Below are 27,579 nucleotides of genomic sequence, written 5' to 3'. Positions count from 1 at the left end.
TAAACCTTCTCAAGCCTGTTGTTCACACTGGAAGTGACTGATATTGCACGTTTTCACATTTGTATAAAATTTCATTATGTATACTGTAAGTTATTTTAGAAGATCTATTGGTAGAATTCATTTGAATGTCAGTGTAAATTCATTGCAATCAAATGATGATCAATTAAATAAAACAATATTTTATACAAATGGGAAAAATAGAGCTGGAGTGGAGCACTCAAAAATTGTATCTAGAGGAAAAAATAGAGAACTGGGTGGAAAAAATAGAATCGGGCCATCAACAATATGAAGTAATGAACTCTTCAAGTGTAGACAGCTTTGTTGCGTATAATAGAAGCTATTGAGTTTTGTTACGTGGTGACGTGCCGCTCGCATCCAGTGTTGACACAGCATCAAACTGTGAAGCACAGCTGTCAGGGGTTATAATTCTGTGTGAATAAATCAGAGAGAATGAGTTCTCGCAATGGTCAGGCTTGAAAAAAAAATGGGGGGTTTGCGCATGTTTCTCATCTTCTGGAAGCAGAACTCGTGTGTGCAGCATGAGAAAGGGTGTCATTGGTACACGGACATTCCTCGCCCTTTCTGCCCACCCTGACCAACAGCCGTTCTTCCTGGGACAGAGCCTGGTATATATTGGGCTTTGCTCTCAGGTTGGTCCAGGCACACCAAAGCTCCCGCTGTAATACTGAGTGGCATTTAAAAGGACTAGTTCACCCAGAAATGAAAATTGTGTAATTTCTCATCATCGTGTTGTTCCATTCTGGAAAACACAGAAGAAAAGTGGCATTTAAAAAAAATTTTTTTTTAGTTTAATGAAAAAAATCTGTTAGTCAACATTAATAAATAATTTAAATAATAACATTTTAACGATTACTATTAATAACTGTATATACATTAATATATGATTTAAATATTTTTATCAATTATACAAATTAAGCTAATAAACAAAACTAATTTAATAATACAAAGGACATGTAAAATGTTTTTAAAAATTGTATATAATAATAATAATAGTGCTGTCAAACGATTAATCGTGATTAATCGCATCCAAAATAAAAGTAAGTTTGTTTACATAATGTGCGTTTATATTGTGTATATGTATTATGTATATATAAATACAAATACATACAGCATATATTTTGAAAATATTTACATGTATATATTTATATTCATATAAACATGTAAATATTTAATATATAAATGTAACATTTTTCTTAAATATATAAATGCATGTGAGTGTATTTATATATACATAATAAATATACACAGTACACACACACACACACATGTAAACAAAAACTTTTATTTTGGATGCGATTAATCACGATTAGTCTTTTTTGGCAGCACTAAATAATTATTATTTTACTTTACAGAACAGCAGTAAAATTATAAAATAATATTTATGGCCGTCATAATTTCTTTGCTTTCAAATATCAAATGAATTACACAAATGGTGATTTTCACTGAAAGTTGCAATTCAGTTCTTCTAAATATCTTCTTACGTGTTCCACAGAAGAATTAAAGTCATACAACGACATGAGGGAGAGTAAATAACACAATTTGAATTTTTAGGTGGAATATCCCATTGAAACTGCACATCCATACACTCAGAAAGACATCCGACAAGCATTTCAACCAAACATTCTCTTTATTTCACTTTAAAGGATTATAGAAATGCTTCGAGGAGTGCAAATTGGTCAATATTCCAGATTTTTCCTAATAATATTAATAATTATAACAATATTAATTATAATATATTTCTTTATGTAATGTCTATACTTGTTGCAGTCAGGGTGAAATATTACGCAGGCTCAGCCTCATGTCAACTTGGACACCAGTCACCCTCCAACCCGTTTCTCATATCCCAGTCATTTTTCTGAGTTCTTCCGAGGCCGTCGGAAGCTTGACATGTTTTCTAGTGCATAGATGCGCCGTGAAACCTCTTCGATCCCAGCAGCGTCGAATTCTCCCAAAACCTGTTCATCGCACTCGACCGCAACCGCATGCTCCACGGGGATACACGGGTAATCGTCCAGTCTAGCGCCACCTCCCAATCCCAGCACTAATCCCAGTCCCAATCCCAGCCCTGTGGCTTCAGTGCCCATAATTTCCTCAGCCTGCTCCACGGAGCAGCACAGTCCGGCTGCACCCGCAACACCCAAACCTATACCCTCGCTGGGCACGGCCGAGCCGTTCATGGCTCCTGGGTGCTGAGGGACGGAGTCAGACGGTAATGTACTGGCTATGTCCGTAGGTATTTCCAGAGGCTTCTCCGTATGTGCCTCAGACACAGTCTCTCCTTCCCCATGTGTATCCACAGTCTTACCTACTTCAATGCTCACTATCTCTGTGGATGGCGCTGGTGGGACTTCTGGAGTCATCATGGGATCAGGTTGAGCCATGGCTGTGTTGTAGCTAGGCGGAGGGGTTTGGTATTTCTGTTTATCCGCATCCGAGCCAGTCTGCTTCCGGACGTCCCGTTCAGGGGAGCTGGAGAGGGTCGGAAAGCCCACTTCGGATGCGGTGAGATGAGACTTTAGCGTGACGGGGATGGACATGGAGACATGGTGCCTGTCACTGAAAGAGAAAACCAAAAACAGATGCACATGGTTATGATTTTCAATCACCTCGCTTCAGAATCAGGAAAGCAAGAAGTCGAGGGATGGGAAAAATTTTTTGAGAGTGTGAAGATGCTGATGTTAGTGGAGCTCTTTGTTGCTGATGGATCATCTCATAATTCATTTACACACAACGAGAGCCTGGGAGAGCTCAGCCAGAGTCTCTGATCCTCAACCTCACACACGCACTCAAATACACTCGCACCCCCCTAAAACACACACAGCTGTTGGACTACATACATCATCTGAAATATGACATCTAGAAAGTAAAACAATTGTATAGGATTCATCATCCTTCACCAGGAGCTTTCACAGAAAGCTGAAGCAAGCTGCAAACTTATAAAAGTACCACCAAGTCAGGTTATCTTACATTGAGAAAAAAACAAACAAACAAACAAAAACACAGGAAGTCAAACTCAATGTAAAATAATCCTTAGATCCACTTAAAATTAAAAATTGAGAAAAAAATAAATTATTGCTTTAATTTAGCTTAAAATTGACAGTAAAGACTTATAAATACTTATTAAACACTGTTCTTTTGAACTTAAAAAGGTATCACATTTTCAAATGATAAGAGATGTTTTTATTAATAAGAAGTGTTTCCTGAGCAAATCAGCATATTAGCTGATTTCTGAAGGATCATGAGACAATGAAAACTAGAGTAATGATGCTGAAAATTCAGCTTTGCATCACACCAATGAATTACATTTGAAAAAATATTAAGATAGAAAGCACATTTTAAATTGTAATATTTCAAAATATTAGTTTTTACTGAAATCTTTTAAAACTTAAAAACACATTGTAATGTTAAAGATTCACTATTCACAGCATTTTTTATCCATGCATGAGACATTACTATTAACTCCTAACACTTACATAAAATGTACAGAATGCAGTATCCCATAATGCAGTGTATATTACTTGACTTTCCGTTCCCATGTGAGAAATAAACTGGAATGAATGTAAGCCACAATTTTAAACCTGTTTTTACTCATTATTTGATTGGACTGCAAAAAGACTTGCTATTTCTTCAGTAAAATTGGATTTAAAATGTAAAAAAAAACTACTTTCTCTTTGAAACGAGAAACATGTAACATATTGTAATGAGGCATTGTGTCAACAATATAGCATACTACTGTCTCAAATGTTTATGGTTGTGTAGTGTTAGTTTTTTCATTTTTTTTAATAGTAAATGGCATACAGAGTATACAATGTAAGATATGTTTTTGTGCCTTCAACACTTTGAGTGAGGATTTCAAAAGTCGTACAGTATGTGTGGTAGAGAGATATGCGGTTTAATTCCTGTGTGTCTGGACAGGCTGCATTGCTACATAGCAGCTTTAATGCTGTCCGACCGCAGCGATGAATTTCATTACCAAGAATAAGCAAAGAAACATGCTCCCAAATTCCTCATCAGTTCACTGAAAACAAACATCTAATGGTTGGCCATAGCGTGGCGTGTACAGTATATTCGATTTCCCAAATGATTCTTCTTGCGCTCAGACTGTTCGGGACGTAATTAGATCCAGTTTTCAGATGTGAAATTGGGAGAGACGTTCCAAATGAAATGTTACTTTGAGCAAAACCATTGCATTTCAAAACAGCAGTTAGATGTATCTGCAAAGCATTAGGGTGGCGTTCAAAATCGTGTTGTCTACGGTTGACTAATGACGACCTCTGATTGTAGAAATGAGTCCTTGTACTCCCATCTCTCAGACTAATATCCTTTATTGTACTGTATGATTATGGATTAAAAAAAGTTATTTTAAAATGTGCTATCAGCCCTAAAACAGTCTAAAGCCACATACACCAACTAATGCATGTGTTATGTAGATATGTAAAACATATGGGCTCCATCTAGCCAAGTGTTTAGACGTCATACCCCTAGCAGGGGAAAATAAAGCATTTTTTGTTTGGAACAGGAGGCTATTTGTTACACTGTGCTTCCCCTTATAAATGAGTTCCTCTAAACATGTGTCAAACCACAACCCTTAATCAAGAGCAAGGGGCCGGTGTGTGCTGGTAGATGGCGCAGGGCTCAAGCGCGCCTGTGCGACGGAGTCGGGAAAGAAGAAGAGGGGGCTATTTGCACTCAAGCATGCCAGACTGATCTCCCAGAACCGTCATAATATTTTTCATGCAGCACATTTTCTCTGTTGGACTTAAACTTGGCTTTTTAATATGGGCCAATTAGGCTGTCCCCATCCCTCCCTCCAAGAGCACAGCATTGGCAGGGAGAGTGAATGTATCTCGGGACGTCCTGTGTGGGGATGGCTGGTGGTGGTCCGGGAGCGAACCGGAGGGGCCGCGGAAGAATAACGGCGGCAGAGGTGTGTATTCTTGTGCAATGGACTCTGGAACAAGAAACAGACTCAAACTACCCAGGAGGAATTCGGGAAACCACAAATTCTCCACGGTTGAGCGAAAAGCAAAAATAAATGCAGGATGACGGTAAAGATAGTTTGAATAATGTTTGCTTAAGACTTTACACCTCTCCTACAGACATGGATATACTTAAATATATTAACAGCCCTGAAAATATGTTTGCATAATAACATACCAACAAATACATGCAGACATACAGTATATATTTGTAATCATTAAATATAAATATACTAATAAATAGAAAACAATTAAATGAATTAAAAATTAATGATAAAAAATATTATATTACAGAATAATATATAATTGTCAATTATTATACTTGGCAATTATGTAATTACAGTATAATAATACTATTTACAATTACTATAATTGACAATTAAGTACAATAATAAAATTGTAAATATAATTTTTCAATTATTTCCCTTGATATTGTTATCAAAATGATTTTGACGGTATAAACAGCGACACGGGCGTCCCGGGTTCGAATCCCGAGTCGAGGACCTTTCCCGATCCCACTCCCATTTCGTTTTCTGTCAGTTCTGATCTGTCCTGTCATAATAAAGGCAAAAACTGCTGAAAATAAATCTGAAAAAAATGTGTAATTTAAATTAATAGAATTTACATTTTGTAAGTTACACCATTTATGCTGCAAGTAAGCGGAGCATGCATTCCCTAGTTCGTTTGAGGATATGACTAGGAAAATGAAATCTGACATTTTCCGTTGTTGTTTTTGGATCCAAGAAACTGAGAGAAGCATCTTTTTCAGATTATCGAAGGGCTGGCCTGCATTCGCAAAAATGCCTGTGTGCTAATTTACCTATTGACATAAAAATGCATTGTTTATGGGGATGACAAATTGTTTCCTGTATTCCCGTTCTGGATATGCACCAGTAGTAATACTTCAAAGCCTCACACTGTTTACGTCCCACTGACAACCTTCATAAAAATGTACAATGATAGGAATGATCACACATGTGGGACTGTTTCCGGCACTTAAGAGTAAGTGGCAAATAAGGTCAAAGTTGTCATTGTAACCAGGGTTTTGTAATCAGAATGTTTTCATGGCGGAATGACTACATCAAGAATAAAGGAACATTGGAGGAACGCTGATGGAGTTTTGGACGAACATTCCACCAGATGTGAGTACAAACACCTATCAGTATGTTATCCACAGAGACAGCTTCATCCCACTGTGCAAATCCATCCGGACAGTTCCAAGAGTTCCTCGGTCTGATTCGATACATATAAAAAAATATATTGCAGCGTGTACTTTGTATATAATTTATACTGCATTTGGGACACCTGTGTTTCTCTGTGTTTACAGGTTTTTAAGAAACCAACCAAGAATGGCTTACTTATAGTTGTCTTTGCACAACTGGCATAAGAGACAGTACTTTAACATCGAAAGGACCTTTATTTCTAAGTGTACACAGGATTAAGGGATTACTAAATGGGTGGACATCCAAAAACATTGTTTGTTATTAATCAGGCCTTCCCTTCAAGCTATTTGACAGCCATTTATATACTGGATTAGCAAAAGCTTGTTTTGAAGATGTATAATAAAATAGTTGCCTGATGAATCATGTCTCCAAAGAGATGGAAAAGAATCCACCTGAATCTTTCCAAATATGGTGCCAAGTTACAGAACTTACTGTAGATGGGTGGAGCGTGGGAACTTGTGCTAGACCTATAGGCTAAATTTGGTGGGCGGGTTTAGATTTAAACAAAACCAATGAAAAAACAAGAAATGGTGACATAAAAGATATAAAGATGAAGATTTATGGTTTGTTAGTGTTGTGCTTTCACAAAGGTTCCAAGGGATTCTTTAGAACTTCCAACCCCTCCCTAGATTTTCCATCCTGGGGTGTTGAGTCTCATCAGTCCCTTCACTTCACGTCTTTACCCGATCTCAAGAGGTCCACAGTGGGGCTGCAGGACTTCTAAAATCCTGCCAGAGTCCTGTGCTATAAATAAGAGAATGTTTCGGTTTGAACTCGGCAGGACACATCATTAACACAGCGGCACCATGTCTTGCACCCCCTGTCTGCCTTTCACCATCTTCACTCTCGGATTGTTCTTAGACTCCATCCACTGCTCTAAACTGTGACTTTTTCTCTCATCATTTTGCTCTTCTTCCACATTTGGTGTCTCAGACTGTTCCTGCTCCAACTGGACTGACGCGCAGAGGAAACCACCAGAATGCATGAGAGTGATTATGGCTCCAGATGAAGGCAGCGAAGACTGAATCTAACTGCCAATAAGTGTTTGAATGGGAAAAAGCAACAGGATGGAGAAAGGCTCAGAGATGTGGGATAAGCAGAGTGAGTTTGATCGACAGGACTATGCCATGTTAACATTTTAAATCACAACACCCACTGAAAGCTTAACAGATTTGAAACGTCTGTCATTTACAAAGTTCTACAGTACATTTTTTCTCAAATTCAATGCACAACACGCCAGCTCCACAGATTCTGCATGGGCTTTGTAACAAACAAAACCCAGATTCTGAGGGACAGAAGTACAGTTCGGTCAACGTGTTGTATTGCTGTTTTCTGTCCAAGTTGTGTTTGGGATATTCCTGCATTATTTTTAAAATTTCTAACAAATTGTGACTTGGAAGGTGGTGTAAATGAAAGCAATTCAGCATTGTTAACATTAGACATACCGAACTGTATGTCTACCAAAAGTGCAATAAGCAGTAAAGTACCAATAAGTGCCAATAAGCAAGCTCTGGAATTATAGGAAGTTTGAGTAATCGATGCATTTTATTTTATTTTAATCATTAACTCAAAATTTGTTTCATAGAGTTTCACAGTTGGAAAAATTTCCAACTGTGGTCCAATTTCAAGTAGAGTTTAACTACATTTTTCCAAATATGAAGTTGGAAATTCCAACTTCCCGATTTGGAAGGCAGCATTGAGGTCCTAGGTAACATCTTATAAGGGCAGTAGGCTAAATGTTTGACAACCAGATAGACAATTTGAACCTTGTTTTTTTTCTCTCATAGCCCAATTTACTTACAGTACAATCAAAATAAAAATGCCAAAAATGGTTGGTAGTCTCTGCGATAACCAATAATGATGTAATGGAAATTATGACTTGGCAACTCAATTTGTGTATTCCTGAAACAATTCTAAAAAACTTGGAACCAGGTAGTTTTCCCATGAAAAAAGTTCTTTACTTTATCGTCCAGTCAGTAAATCGAGCTGAAACACATGCTGAGTCCAGCGGTCTGAGCCAACGGTTCTGCTAAACGATCAAACATTAATAACCCCTGTTCAGAAATTTGGTTGTAAGATGCAAAACTGCTGAACACCCAAAGCAGATGGCGAAACTTTGTGTGTTCAGACCCTGTCAAGATCAAACTATTTCATTAAGCCAGTCTCGAAAACTCTGCCATCTCCCTTTCCTAAATAAACGTCCGTTGGGATTAAAGAAGAAGGGCACAATAAATCTCCATATTTTCTCAACATGTGCTTCTCTGAATCCGCAGAATGACAGCACAAGTTCCCATGGTACACCTGTGCAGTGTTCCCACTTCTTCGTGTGCTTTCGCTGTTATTCCCGTCCCTTCTTTTCCCCTCTAAGGAACTCCTGCAGCTGCCCTAATGCAGATTTTTATGTGCCGATAATTCACATCGCTGGCCCCTGCCCTGGAAACATTATATAAACTGAGAGGGGAGGGAGTGTAGGAGAGGAAGTGAATGCAAGAGTAATAAAAGCAGTCTGCAACAAACGGAAAATAAAAGAATCCATTTACTCTATATTTCACATTTCAGCTCTGGATCCAGAGTTGCTTCCTGCGCTGGAGAACGAGTCTAGACCTCCTGTTTGAGTCAACGCTAGCAGATTCCCACTCTGTATAACGTAACTTGACTCTAGGAGGGTCTCAGCGTGCTGTAAGTTATCGTTTATGGCTGTGGGGCTGTATGAGGAAGATGTCGAAAGGAATGTTCGGCAGTTTTGTGTTTGTGTATACGGTCCCTCTCTCCCCGGGGGAGGCGGAAACTGCTCTTTCATGGTTCTAAGCGTACCGTCGAGTCAACACGACTGCCCTCCAGGTCCATTTAGCCATGCCGCCGGTTCGCCGGACTTCCACTTCCTACTCTACTTCCTGCCACTCTGTACGGTTCAAGAGGTCAAAAGGTCACACTTTCATCTGTTCCATCTTAAGCATTTCCACAATCCATTAAACATTACTGGGGGGACGCTGAAGAGTTTTACTTACCCTGGCCTCCTTCCTTTCAAAACACAGATTATTAAATTAACATTCAGATAGATGGCTTGCCTATCGCTGATCCAAGAAAGAGCTGGAGAGATCAAAAGCAGGCTTTCTTTAACAGTATGTTTTTGACTGCCATGGCATACAACTGGGAATTTTTACCATCACTGATGTGAAAATGCAAATTTTGTTGCTTTCAAAAGCTACAGACACCAGATTTAGAATAATACTACAATACTACTACACCAGATTTAGAAATGGACTAGTCTCTAAAATAATGTGAGAATATAATCGTACTGTAAATATAATACGATTTTTACATTTTCTGAAAATAAATGTGAATATAATAAATGCGTGTCATTTTTAGGAAAATAAGACCATACAAATACAAGAAAATATGAATATGAAATAAAAAAATAAAGAACATTAAAACATCTGAGTACAAATATGAAAATTAAATATACAAATATGAAAAACATTATGGCTTTCTGCATTTGCTGTGGAAAACTATAAAAAATAAAATATGATATAAATATAATTAGAAAAAGTAAATATGATATCTATCTAATATGATATGATATCTATAATATCTGTACATTTTATGAGGAAAAGGCATCTTTATATATGAACAAGAACAGTGAAAATAAATACAAATTATATTAAGGATTCTGTATAAAACAAAACAAACAAAAAAAGCATCCTATATTGATACTGGTTCTTAGATATGGCTCAAGTCCCTCATTCAGTGTAAGTCTATGGGATTGTTTTCTTCCTGTTTTATCATCCACCACATAAAACAGTAAGTCTAATCACAATTTGAGGCATCACTCATGTCTATACCTTAGCAAACACCAGTAATAATGTTACATCTCACCATCGTACAAGTAGCCCATGCTCTAGGAAGTTCTTCAGGTTGGGTAAAGTCTGACGTAGATCTGGGGTGGAGAGCCCATGCTGGTACCTCAACTGTAGAAAGAAACACACAGAGGAAATGTATTTGTTACAAACATCATCACCTGTCTGAATGACCGAGTATACGATCACTATATGGCATCACCTGGGCATCATGCCATCAGCTACTGCAGCAGGTTAATTCATTACCCCACAGGTGCGAGCACACACACACACACAAAAGGTTTTCCATCTGCAGATGTTTAAGTTATTTAGTCTGCTTGCTGCAGAACCACTGACAGGAGACATTTACCAGCTCATGGTTTCCTTAAGTTTCAAATTAATATTTAATAAAGATGGGAACATGTAAAAAAAAAAAATACATTGATTTTTAAAGATTGAAAGCAGTCCTGCCCAGACTACTAATAAACAGAATTTATAATATAATGTAATGTAATATAATGATGATTTCAGATTCCAGACTAACTGGCAGTTGTTTTACGGTCTGCCTACATGATACTAAGGTAGACCAGATAGATACACATAAAAAGTGGAGTTATCCTCACATGACAATCTCAAACATTTATAGCCTCATAAACCACTGGTCGGAGTAAAAAAGAAAAAAAAAAGTCAGTGCCATACCACAACACCTATTTCTACTGCTTTAGACTCTTTTATAGGGGAAAACAAGGGGGGGGGGGGCGCTTCAGAAGAGACACATTGACAGAATGGGAAAACGAGTAAGACGAGGGGAGGTTGTGGCAAAGAAAATATGAGACTGATCTACGTGATCGAAGACCCAACAAGCTCGAACGTTTTATTTCCCCCTCTTGTACAATTGTTCAGTCTAATACATTGGCCATCAATGCTCTCTGACATGTTAACACCAACACACACCTACAATAATACAGCATGTGTGCATGTACAGATGGAGATGGGATGTGGGAGGGGAAAATGACAAAGATAAGAAAAAGGAAGTGTGAGAGAAATGGCACACATCTGGAATGAATGAAAAACGAAAAAAAAAAAAAAAAAAAAACTCTTCCCAAAAAGCAAGATTTTCTCTTGCTCTCCTCAAGAAGTATAATTTCTTTCTGAGCCATGTCAATGACAAAAGTGTCTTCGGTTTACAATCAGAATGACAATCAAACAAAGTAACAGTATTCTGAGGAAAACTCAGTGCCCCTTTTAGGCTTGGAGGTGAAATGTAACAATAATAAGTGTATTTATTTTCAAAGAAAAGCAAGTGGGAAGTCTCAAGGGGAACTAATGTATCAAGGACACTCCCTGACACACATCTGGTTTATCTGGCTGTATGGCAGCACCCTCCGCATGTCTTTATAAAACCTGATCAATCATAATAACACCATAATGACAGATGATCCACATGCGATTTCAATTATAACTGATACTGCTGCCACGATGACACTCTTACAGGCCAAGAATTCAATAGGAATATGAGGGGAGAGGGAAAATGAGAGACAGAAATACTCTGGAAAATGGAGTAGGTGATAACTAATGACAAAATGGAGCAAAAGCCATTTCCTTTAGGTGGTTCTCTAGTGCTATGCTACAAAAAAAATAAAAATAAAATATAGATCTGTTTATTTTATAATACTGTGGAAACAGATTCTTCAGCTCACCTGCAAAACTATATTTAAAAAAAATTGGGTGCTGCTAATAGAGATAAGATCAAACAAAACAAAGCATATTAACTTCTTGTTTCAAAGTAGACAGTGAGATATGTGTGTCTGTTCACTTTACTGGGACACAAAATAAAATATATAAAATATAATAAATATATAAATAAAAAAATGAGAAAGGAGGGGCATAGATGAGCAACATTAATGTATAGTATGTGAAAAATAATGTTTTTTTAACCTTAAACCGCATAAACGCATTGCATTACACCAAATACACAAAATAATGTTCTTTTTTAGCAACATTATTGTACATTATTGTTGCTCCTCTATGCCCCGCCTTTCTGAAACGCAGTGATTTTCTGAAGCGAGGCGTGCTCTGATTGGCCAGCTATCCGGTGTGTTGTGATTGGCTGAATACCTCAAGCGTGAGACGGAAATGTTACGCCCCTCATCGTATTGTGATGCCGTGTCCCGGAGCGATGACACAAAAAACAATTATAAACGAGGCATGTGTTGCATCCAGTGGGGACATAATTACTGATTATTATGACTTAACAGTCTTTTTACGCGTCGCGTTGCCTCGCACCGCGTAAACATTACCATGTCTGCATTTGTGATCGGAGAAACGACAAACAAGCACTACTCTACACTGCTCAAAACTCGAGAGTTTGAATAGTCAGTAGCAGAAACGTACTTACAGGCTGTGAGTCAGAAGCGCCAGACTGTCCTTGCAAAGTTAGAATTGCCCTACTTTATAGAAACAGACTTTGTGCAAGCCAGCATTGTAGGCTACTCCTCCAGGTTCAGGAAATTGTCCTCCGTAAAATGCGTTGCACACACTCTTAATATTTAGGTTGAACTGTTCTGGAACAGTGTTGTAAATACAACTTAACCACTGGTTTCTAGTTGTGTCCTCTTTTGGAAGCCCAAACAAAGTACTTTCACAACAAAACACAGCGTCTCCAGGCAGCAGCAACAACACTGAATAATAGTTCCGCCTTCTTTCATTGCATGTTCGTTTGGGCGGTGTTATTCAAATCTTCCCACACTGTGACGTAGACATGTGGGGGCGTGTTTAAATGAGCCGCTTTAGGGGGGCATGGCAGAGTCTTAACTTTTATAAAGAATATCTCTTTGGTTTTGAGACTCTTATCTATGCACAAACAGCTTGTAACACTCCAAAGAGAAAGGAAAACTTGAAATCGCATCATATGACCCCTTTAATCTTTACCCTTATAAATTCTTAGGTTAATAGTAAAAATCTCTAAACTAAGTGTAATTTAAAAACTAAATGCTACAAGTAATGTAATGTACAGTATGGAAAATTTTTACTAAAGATCACATTCAACAGTGTTTACATCAAAATGTAAAAATAGGGGAAATGCACAATTAAATATAAAATATCAAAAGATACATATCTGGTATCAATCAATATGATACAAAAAAATCTAAAATGATCTGATATGGTACCAACACAATGTTTATATATTGTAGAGTTAGTTTGCAGTATAACATCACTTCGATACCCAAGTCTTTGTATTCACGGTGCTATTTCTGTTTGCCACCCTAGAGCAGTTTGACATCACTGTGAGTATGTGTAGTTTCTTTTCAATAAAGGACCCCTGGGATCCACCTTTTGTTTCTTTATAGAAGGCACTGCTCCAAATTTCCACTGGTGATGACATGGTCAATTCCACACAAAACTAACAGCCTTATTCATTCATGGATAAAAGTACACCTCTGGCTTTGACCAGATGACCATGTGCTGGGATCCGTATATGGACCAAAAGGAAAAAGGACGTTGGAAGTATGTGCCAACAGCAACAGCATTCCGTATTAGAATCAGAACGGGGTGTACCACTTATGCCTGGACGAGTGCCTAAAACCATATTTGTTCAATGTTCCTCTGACAAAGATACTGATTAGATTAAAACCAAAAGTCGGTGAGAGGTTCCAGAAAAGTGAAACTGAAAATGAAGTAGGACGGACAAGGTTGAAAAGCCAAACACATAATCCAATCCGACCCCCTCGTAAAGCGGTGACTCGGTGTGAATGTTTTTACGATCCGTCTCTAATGCTGGGAAATGTGGCTTTCACTTTGTGGTGAAGAAAACGATCATTATCAGTTTGTCTGATGAGTCTATCGGTCTGTTCCAACACCTGAAAAATGCTAGCTTTGAAGGCAGAAGATACTGTATTTTGGACCTATTTTAATACAGCTAGTATTTCCAGAACACAGTGGACAAGTTCTGAAATGCTGAATGGAAATATATGCTCAAAATAAAAAAAAAGCTAAAAATAGTTGTGTGTAATTAAAAAATTTATTATTTTCCCCAATATTTGTGAGTCCTGTGTGCTTTTATGCTTATTAGCATATCACACCGCTTAGCAACATGCTAATATAAAACTCTACTGAATCAGTTGTGCCGAGTCGTCAATGCAAAGCACTATTTGTGTGGCATGAGAATTCCGGTTATAATGCTCCCTTAGTAGGCAGCATAATGTGCACTACAGAGCTATTGCTCCAAATCATGCGACACTGAAAACTGAAGAAATGGCTGCTAAAAAATTAACTTAAATTACACTACAATATATTCACACAGAAAACAGTTATTTTAAATTATAAAAATATTTCACAATATCACTGTTTTTACTTTATTTTTTGATCAAATAAATTAAAGCTTAGTGAGAATAAACAAGCTCCATCAAGAACATTTAAAAAAATCTTGCCGACCACAAACCTTTGAATGGTAGGGTATTTTTATTTCATAATCAATATTTCTCTCACTTCATCTGCCATCTTGGATTTATTTCAGTTTGTTGCAATGCATTATTGAATACATATTTCTGTGAAAGATGTGTGGTGTTGCTTTAGTATTCAGCCAAAAAGAAAATAACAATTAGCTTGCCTGCACTTTGACTGTCTTTGCATTGGGAACGGACCCATGATGCCTTGACATACCATCTCCGTAGGCAGCACACTAGTTTTGGAACAGAGCATTTGTGTGTGTTTGTTCAAGGATTGTAATTCTTCCAAAACGGAGAACTGAAATGCAGCCAAGGGTGCTGATCTGAAACCCGATAGGAAGCTCAAGGAAGAGCGGAATGATGACATCATTGGATCGAAAGGGGCACAATCACAATTGTTTCGACTGTAGAGTTGCGTCAGTGTGTGTGTATTCTAGAGTACCATTGTGAGTGCCTCCTCCATCTGCACGCCAACCCTTCTCATATCACGTAAACAACAAAATCCCTTTTATTCACGCATATACGAGCATATAAACGGACAAAAGGCAAGATATGTCTTACACCGTAAAACCTCAAGTAGCATGTCAATAATTCAACTAGTAGTCATTAATAATCACCCACCCACTCCCTGGGGCAGGCTGCCCCTACAAAGCAATGCATTATGGGAAGAAATCTGCTCTTGCAATCTTGCAAGTCAAAGGCATTTGGCATGCACATTTGATTTCATTACTGCCTTTGTTCATCCTTACAATTTTTGCTACATGTGTTTAAGAGTTGAGCACATCTGGCCCGCGAGCCCCTCGCTGGCATGCTGCGTGACGGAGGTATGTGCGCTCCTCTTTCCCCTGTGTGCTTTGCATTACGCCGTAGTTTGAGTTGCAGCGTTTGTGAATTGCTTTTGGCAAAGAGCGCTGGGATAGATTATAGTATAAACCTGGACATAAAGTCTTTTTTAAGCAAACAACTGCCCTTTCTCCCTCCCTGAGCGCAAGGACAAACAAATAAATATCCAGCCCACTGAAAACGTGCCATCAGCGAAGACAGAAGGAGCGTCTCGGGGAACTTGGAAGCGCGTGGATAGGCACGTCGGTCTTAATTAAAAGCGACAGCCTGACCTGCTGACAAGTTGAAGCAACAAACAGAGCAGCGTGTGGCACGGGGTTCTCGTAAATGGAGATTTGGAAATGTGCGAAAGAAGAGAGCAACCAACACGACAGTATATTCAGTTTCTTTTTCACGCCGCAGACAGCTCTAAATTAAAGCGGGTGTTGACAGATGCAGAGCACAGAGAATTGTGGGTGAATAATGTGTTGTTGGTGTAACGACGGAGGTATCTGCTGTGATTTAAAACCTTGGTGAGGATTTCGATACAACATTATAGCAGTGCACGGTTATGTGAAAGTAAGTGAAAGCTACTGAACTAACTAAGCCGTTCTTCTAGTTTCTTTTGAGGATCTTTTGGTTGTTGTTTGCTCTTCTGCTGGTTCTTGATGGTGGCATTGGACAAGAAAGTTGCGGATGCATGCTGTGTACGAATGAAAGCGATATAGAAACTCTCATCTGCGGTGTCTCCATCTTGACCCAGATGCTCCAGACTCCTACCGCACATTCTCCAGACTTGACTCAAGCAAGGTTCTTGAATTTCTTCTATGGATGAAAACAGCCACATAAATGAAATGTCCAGATTGGTTGTGGATAAAAGACAGGTGGTTTTACAACTGCAGGTTTGAAAAGGTGCATGGGATACCACAGCAAAAGAACGGTTCTTGGTGTCCCAGAAACACGAGAAGCTCTGGAATGAGTTAGGTCACGACTTCAACATTTCTAACATACTGGTCAAACTTAATAGCATGCAAATGTGGCTCTATAGAATTTTTATTTGGCAGAAAGTTACATTTTCCAAGTTTGACTTTTTCTGTCAAAATTTTACATTAACTTAAAACTGATGAACTACAAAACTTAAATTGCTGGAGACTAGAGACATTCTTAATTCAACAAGCAAATCTAAATAATAATAAAAATGTTATAAAAATACAAATGTATTTTATTACAAAATAAAAAAATAATACATAAAATATATTATATATAAAACAATATGATATCAAATAAATCCAAAATAATATTTAAAAATACGAAGTAAATAAAAGGTATTAATATAATATATTATATTATAAGAAAAAATTTGAGAAAAATTCAAGAATTCTAAAAGTGGACGTTTACATTCCACTCTGTATAACAGATCCAAAATAACAAAAACATTTAACAGAAATGAACTGAACTTCCACGTAGAATCTCTGTATTTGTGTTCCATCATCTGCATTAAAATTACGAGTTTTTTCCTTTTCTTCCCTATCATCCTTTTATTTTTTCCCCACTTCTGCCATGGCTAATTTAGTCACATACTAACAGCTTAAAGAGGGTCTAATTTTTTTGAGGGAAATTAGAAATGACGCAGGATATGAAAACTGCGTCCCAAATGAAGCCTCATTGTTCCATCAGAGGTCGTGTTGATGAGGGTTTTGTCATCAAAAAAGTCACAATAGTTCAATGCGAAGGGGCGCCTAGAATCTCTTGACAACACATTGAAGCACATGCTTGGGAGGGTCAGAAATTTGCAAGGCCATAACTTTTCATCAGCAGAGTATTTTTACAAATGTAGATGGCTGAGCAGCAACTCGGGATCCGAACTCTAGAGAGTCCTGAGATTCGGACCCATGCAGTGAGCTATTTCAGTAAATTACAATATAAACCGAATCCTTTATGTATAGATGAGGATATTCCCTTATTGCCTGATTTCGTAAAAAATAGAAATGGGGAATGGTTTTGCTGGTTGGCTGAGATCTTGCCCCCCAAGGGATGGTAATCAGGGGCCCCCGGATGGTCCTCTATTAGTCTGCTTATGAGGGGCCGGCACAAGTATCCTTATGTTACTCACCCAGGTCAGAGATACAAAGACGCCTGGACCAAAGTATGGGCGTAGACTCACATAAAGACACGCAAAAATCACTCAAAGGCTGTGATGAATGAACAATTTTTGAATGTTCTCAATTAGGTTTTTGCTCATGATCTAACTTCCTGTTCTCATATCATATGCAAGGTATAAAGTCCACTCTTGTTGTTTGAGAAACAAGGTGATGAGAAGTCCATAAAATGGTGGTCTAGCTCTAACCTTGAAGAGAAAGCATTTCTGAAGAGATTTCTCCACAGATTTGACTACTTCCAGGGCCATTGCTTGAAAATTAATGGATGTGGAAGAACATTTTCAACAAGCCTTGGCTCTGACCACTCGGTATTTGCTTATACCCACTCCAACCCTGAATTTTAGGGAGTTTTGAAAGAGACAGGCCTTCATTAGGTTGGCCAAATGCCAGTAAAATTCTGTTTTCTGACAGTTTCCTATAGTTCAAATGTGCTGGTCTACTGGTAAGCCTTAATATAACTCATCATTATCTTGGTTACTCTGGATTCTTACTCGCTTTGCCAAAGTCATTGTGGCTCCAAGGCCTACCCGAGATCGGGAACATGCTTACGTAAAATGGTACAACAAAAAGACACCATATTGTTCAGGTTATTCAGATGAAAGGTATGCATATTTTAGCTATTGGGGCTAATGCACACGGCCAAGTATATGTTCCTAAGTATTTGAAGGTAAATACAACCTAGAGATGTTTGAGGTCTTGGCTTCGGTGGGGCAAGGTTCTTGTTTTGAAACATCAAAAGAAAGCAACAATTCTAAAAGGACATTCAGGCTTGGCCACTTTTTTAACACAAAGCTTTGGCTTCGCAGTGCAGTTGAAGTCTCCAATACAAAATGAAGCAGGTTTATGTAAACCACAACGACTGCTTGAAAACACATGCTAGGCGCTCTGGCTGCAACGCTAACAAAATTAGCCATGAAAACTCTCAATGGAGTGTGGCCATGAAGATGCCTCTCAGCTATTCTCCATCTAGATATCTCGCCAATTTTTAAGCCAATCGAAATCTCACATATCAGATTAGCATGTGGATAATATTACCACTGCAAAATGATACATACACAAAAGTATAGAGATGCCATACAATTCAGAGAGAAAATGAGCTGTATACAAACTAGCTGAAATTAAAACATTTTACACAACATTGTGTACATACATAATACAATAGAACAACTATATAAAATCTATTATGTGTGTACACATATAGATAGATTTATATAAACAGTAAAGTTAAATACAGTTGGTCAGTCAACACAATGTCCAAGTGTCTTAATTTCATGCTTTAACAAGTGTTGCAATCTTTAAGCCTAGTTTCCTCGACACTGTTGACAACCGTTGAAAAGGTCGGCAAATACGAGAACAGAAAATTTTAACAAGGACTTAATATTGGATTTAGAGCGATTACACCTAAATGCGTTTTCTTGATTGACAAATAAGCTCATGCCAATTTACACTACTACTATTGAGAGCTGAGGATAAAAGATACGGTTAGAGGAAGGAGACACAAGCCCTCAATGTCACCTCAGGTTTCACAGTCCTTGACCCTTATATCTCAAGCCCTCCGTAACACATTCCAAAACTTATTTTCCTCTATACCAATACTTCTTTTCCTTCCTCTGTTCTTCCTTTCTTTCTGTCCAATCCCATAATAATAAAACACAGGTGTGGTTATACGTACGGCTTGGATTTAGCCAGATGCCAACAAGCTTAATTCAAAACATTTCCAGCTCTTGCGTTACTCAACCTTACACTTTATTGAGTATCATATGGACACTTTACAGAGACAACATATTTACATAATTATGGAAAACGCTTACTGAGACGAATTGGAAATTTAATTTGGAGACCACCGGTAACAAGGGCCCGCTGTGCTTCCAGGCCCTCGTGAGACAGACACACACCAATGTTGCTGTATAACAGTACTATAATTAGACTGAAACGCTTCAGATACAAACGTGCGCATACTTTTCGTTCTTTCATACGATAATACAATAAAGGGTTGTCCGATAAAGACTGTGCCAGGTGATCTCCTCACGTGGGTTTAAGGGTGTAGATGTCTGGAAACTAATGTGCCATTCTTCATGTGATGTCATAGACTGGGCATCTACAACTACAACAACAGTGTAGCGTCTCAGACACTGATTTACATGTTATACGATAGTAATGAAGAGTTTGACTGAAAGGGAACTTCTGATTAATATGCTGATTTTTTTTCCACCATCAATACATATTAAATGTGTTCAATTAATAAATATAAATTAAAAATGGGCTAATTTTCAACAGGCCAACACATAAAAATTGAAAATTGGAAATATGCAGTCAGTGACACCATATTTAGACAAAAATATAAAATATATATCAATATTACAAACTATTATCAATGATGACAAATTAATAAAAAAAAAACTGAAAATACACTGTTAATGAAAAATGTGGCAAAATATTAAAAACAAATACTGACAATGAAAAGAAAATTAGATAAAATATTGTCAATGAGAACAAATTTGGACAAAATATTGAAAAAATACTTTCAATGGTCACAGATTTAAACAATATTTAAAATATATCGTAAAAGTTTTATGCTCATATGCCAGAACCAAAATAAAAAACAATCAGTACTGACAAATAGACACAAATGCTAAAAATCGGTCAACTTCTAGTGGCTAACATATTATTTTATGTTTTTGTTTTTTCACAAATGGAACAATGAAGTTTTTGGCTGGCAGTGTCATTGATTATAATATTATTGGTTATTTTATGGTGTACAAGTGTTGATATCAAAAGGCAGGGAGAGAGTGCCTATTCATTAGATGCCGTTGAAAAGATTTTGGTTTTTAATAATTGGCCTTATAACATTATAAGAGAATATCTGAGTGGTGAGTCACAAAATATAACGGCAAAGCTATAATCTATGTGCTGTAATATTGGGCTCATATGGTGCATGTTAATCGCACATGTAGAGTAAATGACTGGAAGTTATAAGGAACATTTTACACATTTTGTTCCTTTAAACGTTTAACTTAGAATAATTATAGTATTATGCCAAATTTTGTGTTTTTAGGTTAGGCTTATATTTTGTCAGCTACTCTTTAGGAAAACAGCACTTAAATAAAAAAGCTCCCATTAAAAATGGTACATTCGTCATTATTAATAAATAAAGTTTTAAGTTGTCTGTTAATGTATCTGTTCTGTATCTATCTGCTGAGAATAATATCATAGACCAATTATTTTGACTTCACTCATTGCACTTATGACACAAATCCTGAAACTGGTCAGGTCTTGAGTTTCTGTTGGGAATGTATTTAAATCCTAATAGAGTGTAAACACTTTTGATGACCTCATAGGGTGCACTGACACCTGTCAGAGCAGTTGCCCTCTGAGGGGTCCCAGAGCCATCACTGGAGTCGTAAACTTGAATGAATGGAGTAACACCAGCCCGTGTTAACCCAAGGTGGGGTAACTCTAAACCAACACTGCACTCTAAGGGGTCAGAGTAACCTGTTAACACTGTAGTGACAAACAAAGACAGCCATTCATCCCATCGAGTGGGGATGGAGGGGCCTACAACTTGAAGCATTCACAAAGTGTGTACAGAACACATTTCTTAAACGGTCTACAAGCCATTTCTTACTATATTACTGTATTTACAGTCTGGTCAAAAAGGGAATTAACAGGACAGCGCCTCTGCCCTTTGCCGGGTTCGACTTTTATAACCCAATATGGAAAGATGGATTAATTCCGGAAACCCACACAGAACGAAAAACACTCGTTTAGGTGTAACAGCCAAATAAAGCCATTAAAACCTTTTCATTTCAGTCAAAAAGTCTGGCGCGGTCATAATCAGGCGTTGTAATTTGGAATAGAACTTGTTGAGGGTTTCTTTATTGGGCCTGTTATTCTAGGACAGAGGATTGGCTCCATAAAGGGCACGGGAAAAGAAAAAAAAAGCGCTGTAAGATGCCCAACCTACTCCAAGCCGAACACAATCACTGCTTATTGCAATAAACCCATTTCATTGCACTCTCCCTTCTTATTCTGCTTTAATTGAGGGACTTTATGACGGAGGATTGCGTAAAAGCCTCTCAGCAAAGGTCAAAGGTTAGTGCTCAAGCTCTGAATGGTGCACATTCCTGCCCATCTCTCTTGGTGACAACACCTCCTCATTCTTTGGTGTAATAAGAGGTAAAATAAACATTTCTGGTGTCAATGAAGAGGTTCTTGAGTATTATTAAAGAGGCTGTAAGGATATACAAGCTAAAAAAGGTTAGGATCAATTAATTTGATGTTGAAATGAAGCCCCGCTGCACTATGGCATAATTTATGGTGGTGTTATGAGCGGTTGCCAAGACAAACAGTTAATATAAGCTAAAAACAATAGACAAAGGATCCATCAAAGCCAAGAGACTCCTGAAAGAGGCCATTCCAAACCCGAGATGAGGGAATTTCTGCAGTAAACACTTCAAACCGGAAATTAAGGCATTTTGCACCAATGATAGTGAGATAGCAAGTTTTATCATTGTAATTGCAGTTCAGGCTAAAGGGTGCTGACAACCTCCTGTTTTGAGATGATGAAAGATCTGTTTTTTTGCTTTTTAGGAGTTTAACACCAGGCTGTGCGTTCCTGAACAGCATTTCTGGCTTGTGGCTCAAAGAGCCATCTCTCAGCGCAGGTATGTCAGTCTGTGCCTCCTTACAGACAAAACAAACACAGATACTGTATGAAGCTCCATAAGGCCCTTTGTGATTGTTTTATAATCGTTGTTTTTTCTAATGCTGGGTGGTCTTTGGTTATTATATCAGAGACACAAAAAAAGCAGTACTGTAAGTGAATCTGGGTCATGGGAGAGTTACAGTTAATTGTACATGAAAAGTATATTATTAAAGCCACTTATTTTGGGGTTGGTGTGTGTAGAGATTGTTCTATGAGTGTGTTTGGTGTACACTATGTTCAAATAGGTAAAAACAAAAAAAGAATTCTGATAAAACAAAATAATTAAAAAAGTTAATGTTATTAAATTAGATACATGCAAAACATAAGCATTTTGAGACTTTTGCACCCTGCTGTAGCGGTAGATATATATAGAACTATAAGAAATGGGCCATATTTTGCAAGCATTTGCAGACTTTCCAGAACTAAGCCAACAGTGAGATAAGCCAACACTGATACCCTGAAGTATCTGAGGCAGGAGATTGTGGTCTGCTTCGGAACAGTCACAGCACAAAGTCCACATTATGCCTCCCGAAAGAACAACACTCCACCAAGAGCTCCTGTATCACAGCTTGAAAAAAAAAAAAAAAAAATCAAAAACGGGAACAAATATCAAACCAAATATTTTTACAAGGAAAAACAGCAGCCCGTTCAGCATTTCTATGCAACTATTGAATATCCATCCACATATACATACCCAAACAAACCCACAGAGAATCCAGCAAGCTCCAGTGAGCAATGAAGAATTATCTCTTCCAAAGCCTTTGTCTCAAAAATCTGAGATTTCAAAAAAGAAAACACTCCCAGGATTTGTCCAGCTAAAGTATGGCATAATCTTTGAAGATAAAACAATTTATTTTTCTTTTGTGAAACGAAAAGTGCAAAAACAAGAGCCAGTTATACGTGAACAAAAGCGGGAGCTTTAGATAAGCATCCACAATTCCCGTTTGTGCAATACCTCAGATGGAGATCACTGCCAAACACCACTATCGTACTTATCAAAACTAAATAACACATATGTGAAAAATTTACAACTTTGGAGAACACAAATAATGAAATATCCAGATTAGGTCTGCGTATCATAGCATACCAGAGTTCAGGATCTTATGATCTCTTCACAGGTCTCTAAATTGTTGAATTTTGGGGATTTTTTAGGACTCTTCTTCTCAGTCCAGCTCATAATCACTCTTAAAAGATTAGTTAAAAGCTTGTACAGGTTAACATCAAATAGAAAGTAAATTATACCTGCCTAAGACTCCATGATCTTTCTAAAACACAGACTAATCCCTGAGAGACTGAGATAAATGCCAAACCGATATCGGTTTCCTAATGCTACCGCTTTGACTACATCCTGCTCCCACACGGCAAATGTGGGCATTTTCGTGGGCCGACCTAGAGATGGCAGAGACTAAACACAAAGTTTCCATTCTCCCCTTTCTGAAAAACAAGAAGAAAGGTACAGGTAGAGAGGAAAAAAGGAGGGAGGATTGAGATTAAGGGCTAAACCTTCCAATCAACTCCACGTCTTAAACAGAGTCAGCCATTATTCTCGCCCCTGGCTGCAACTTCTGAGAGCAATTCGAAAGGAGCCCATGCGAATATGGTTAGCAGCAAAAACTAAAACGGAGCCGAGTACTATAAAGTCCCAAATTATGAATAACGTCCTGCATTCTTCCGCTTCTGACACCTACTTGTCCAGGCCAAATCCCACTGCGTGTCCTGTTAATGGTGATTTGGTTAATGGCCATTGGTGGAAACAGGACTTGGCCAGCAGCTCTGAGCAGGAACAGACTAATGAGGAGAATGTGAAGGAGCCAGTGCATAATGACTACATATTCTTTGAGTCATTTAACACATTGTAGCTCTCACCACATTTTTATACCTCAGCTCTATAGGACCATGTCTAAGTGAGTTATAACCAAGGATGAAGTGATAGAAATTTTAGCCACTGTCAATAGCCAATAATGATTTTGTATTTGCATTATGATTGCTTGCATTATATATTAGCTTTATAAATTATATAAACTTAAAAGAAAGAAGAAAAAATAGAGTAAAAAGGGAATAACTGTTTTTAATTGGAAGAAATAAGGCGATATGATATATGATAATATTAAAGTCAACTTAAAAAATAGAAAGTTTAAAAAATAGAAAGCTTCTTTATAATGAATGAATGAATATTATAATGAATGCTTATATGATGAGATATATGATTATATGTATGAGTACTTATGCAATTTACTCATTTAGTTTTTTTTATATAAATTTGCATAAATGTAATACATTTTCAATAAATTTTAACAAAGAAACCTGTTTTTTGCTGTCATTAAGGTGTATGGAGTGCAAATTGATGTGAAAAAAAGGTTAAATTTAAAGCAGTCTAACATAAGGCAGCAAAATAAAATGTGGGGCTAATATATATTTTTGTCTAATATTCCAGTTGAAATATCTAAAAATCCTTGGAACAATACATTTTCTTAAGAAGCAACACTGCATGAGATTTTATTTGTGTTCATTGAAATTTACATTCAAGATTCATTCTTTTTATTTATTTATTTGTTTATTTATATGTATTTTTTTTTACTGGAAAAGACAAAAAAAAATCAAATTTTTAACTTTAAAACTGCAGTCATTTTTGTAATGTATTGCCTATATGGATGAAACAAAAAATTCAAGCAATGTTCAGAATACTTGCAGATTTATAAAGCATAGCAGCCCTAAATCTTGAGACTGTAAATGGGAGGACAAGATATCTGGATTAATGGCTGTAGGAGGGAATTGTCCCTCTGGCAGGAAGACGGAGAAGCTTACTCACACAACACTTCAGAAAGTTAAATGAAATAACTGGATAGCCAGGATGTAAAGACCTCCTCAGGAGAAAGAATGGAGGGTGTAAGAGTTGAAATCCAAAAAAGAACACGCATAAGCATAAAGAGAGGTGTCTCGAAGAAAACTACTGTTGCTAACAGGCATACAGCGAACCAAATAAAGTGAAGGCTCAACATCCTGTGCATGCTTTTTATGCATCCCAAAAAAGTTTTTCAAGACCGTGGGAACCCTGTGTCTCCAGGCCTGAATGATTGAGCATTTGAGCATGCTTTATCACCATTGTACACAAGAACAAGGCACAAATGAATTGGTGCTAAAGCCAATTAGTGTCTTTGTGCTCATTTAGATGCCTAACAACTCCTATTTGTCTGAAAGAGATGTTTCAACTACTGAGTGACATCTAACACCAATTAGTGGTGATAAAGAAGTGTCAGGAGTCATGTGTATTGTGTGTGTCTGCATGGGAGAGAGTCAAATTAAGCCATTCCAGGCTGTTAAACTTCAGTGGTGTTTATTTAACAGCCACTTTCACTGGCCAGTTAACTCTTTTTCATCAGCTGTGAAACCATTACAGGGGCCCTGGGAGAAGAGGGAACCGGTAGGCCTCACCCCATCACCAAACACTTCATTCCCTACACTAAGATCCACAGCTTTCTGTAAGCTCTTGGGGTGAAGTTCATGACTGATGGTTTTCAAAATCCTTGATAAATATCCATTCCCTTTCCAAGCCCAGTAATACAGGCTGACAGGACGGACGCATGGTGGAGATGATCCTCCTTAATGGAGTGATACTTTATGGGCCCCGAGAGAGTCCGGAAACACGTGACAATCGGGGTGAATGTGAACGGAAGGATGAGAGAGAGACAGAGAGGGAATGCAAAAGAGAGAAAGGAAAAAGACAAAACGAAGAATAAATTATGATGGAAGAAGAAAGCTAGATTATAACTGAGCTCTTGTCTGTTTCTTCCAAAGATCTTCTTCAAAGTATAGCAGCTCATCCATTGTGCCCAAATGAGATTGAAAAGCTGCAGATCCATAGTAATAAAACCCAGATGCTTCAGAAATGGCCAGCACAGGCCTGAAAACTACCAGAACATCAGGCTTTAGCTCTTTTTTCCCCCTCATCCTCATCGCTTTCAAATCTCCACCAGATGGAACCAAGCTTTTTCTCCTGTCTGTTTTTCTGGGAGATGGTTTAACTTCATCAAGGGAGAATTACCCAGCAGATGTGTAGAGCAAGTTAAGCGTGACACGTTAAAAACAGCCCACAAAGCTTTGGTGTGAATTACGAAGAACAACAAGTCTTTCCGCCTTGAACGCATAAAACGTGCCCGGAATCTGCAGCTGGTACAGCGGAGAGCCGAACGCAGTGGTTTCTAATCTCTAGACCAATTGATGTTTCCTTTATAAGGATGTGATCTGTGACCACCGTGATGACAATCTAGACAACTTTAAAAATTAACTTTATTTCAAGAAGGACTCCAGCCATGATTCACTGAAATTTAGAATGCTTTATAGAGAATGCAATTCATAATGTAAAGAAAATACATAAAGAAAAATGTAAAGACTTCTTGATTCTTCTATGGTCAATTTACTCTTTCGGACTTTTCTTTTTTTTGACTTGTTTTACAGTGTTTAAGAATGTGTAAGAATTCTTAATCAAGGTGCATTTACTTAATTTCTAGTGATTATCGTCAATTTGATTTTGCAGATACTAGTTTAACTAAACTGAGCTAGACAATGACAACTCTGAATTCAATAATGAAAAGCCTTAACTGAAAATTGAGTGTTTAATCTTATTTTTATACATTACTGACAATCTACCCTCCAATTTGATACTGTTAAGTGCTTTGACACAATCTGTATTGTTAAAAGCGCTACATAAATAAAGGTGACTTGACTTGACAAGCACATTTATGGCGCTTTTCCACTGCGTGGTACGGCTCAGCTCGGTTCAGAACGGCACGGCACGGCTCAGTTCGCGTTTCCACTGCAGTTTAGTACCGCTTTTAGAGCAGGCGGGATTATTCACATGTCGTTATAGTTGCGCCGCCTCTACTGCCGTGATTCCTGAAAAACGTTTAAATTTCCATGTCGCTCCATTAAGCTCTCGCTGGATCCGCTCCTCGGCTATCAAAGAGAGGGTCATCTGTACTTCCTCAACAGACAACGAAACAGCCATTTTTGGTTGTTAAAAAAGGTGCGCCCATTCAAAAGAGTTGCATTCGATCCTTCGCTGGCTGTGCTGATTTAAATCTAGCGGGTCTGTTGTGTCTCGTGCCACAAGTTCAATGACGCAGGCAGAGACGATTCTCTCCGGCCAATCAGTGATCAGCAGAGTTTACACGTCACGTTTTGGTAACGGTACAGCTCGCTTGGAACCTCGGCCAAGGTGGTTCTAAAAAAAGTACCAGGTACTGTACCCAGTGGAAAACCCCCCAAAAGTGTGCCGTACTGAACTGTACCGTGCCGTACTATGCAGTGGAAAAGCTCCATTATTTAAGGTCTTAAGTCTTGTGAAAAACAAATTAAGTGAAAAATTGTTGAGAATTATTTTTTTTAA

At 37.8% G+C, this 27,579-nt stretch overlaps 1 protein-coding gene across 1 annotated transcript in view; it reads right to left on the bottom strand.

Moving 5' to 3' along the window:
• Positions 1 to 1,315: 1,315 nt before the first annotated feature.
• The window catches only part of uvrag (UV radiation resistance associated gene), a 111,928-nt gene continuing 85,664 nt past the window's right edge, over positions 1,316 to 27,579 (bottom strand). The window contains exons 14-15 of the mRNA XM_079410415.1: positions 10,100 to 10,191; positions 1,316 to 2,577 (exon numbers count right to left, since the gene is read on the bottom strand). Of these exons, the coding sequence (XP_079266541.1) occupies positions 1,869 to 2,577; positions 10,100 to 10,191 (801 nt within the window). The 3' untranslated portion in view covers positions 1,316 to 1,868. The remainder of the gene's footprint in view (positions 2,578 to 10,099; positions 10,192 to 27,579) is intronic.

The sequence above is a fragment of the Barbus barbus genome (assembly GCF_936440315.1).
Source record: "Barbus barbus genome assembly, chromosome: 47".
Lineage (NCBI taxonomy): Eukaryota > Metazoa > Chordata > Actinopteri > Cypriniformes > Cyprinidae > Barbus > Barbus barbus.
The sequence above is the reverse complement of the archived record's forward strand: the minus strand, read 5'-3'. Positions and strand labels throughout refer to the sequence as shown.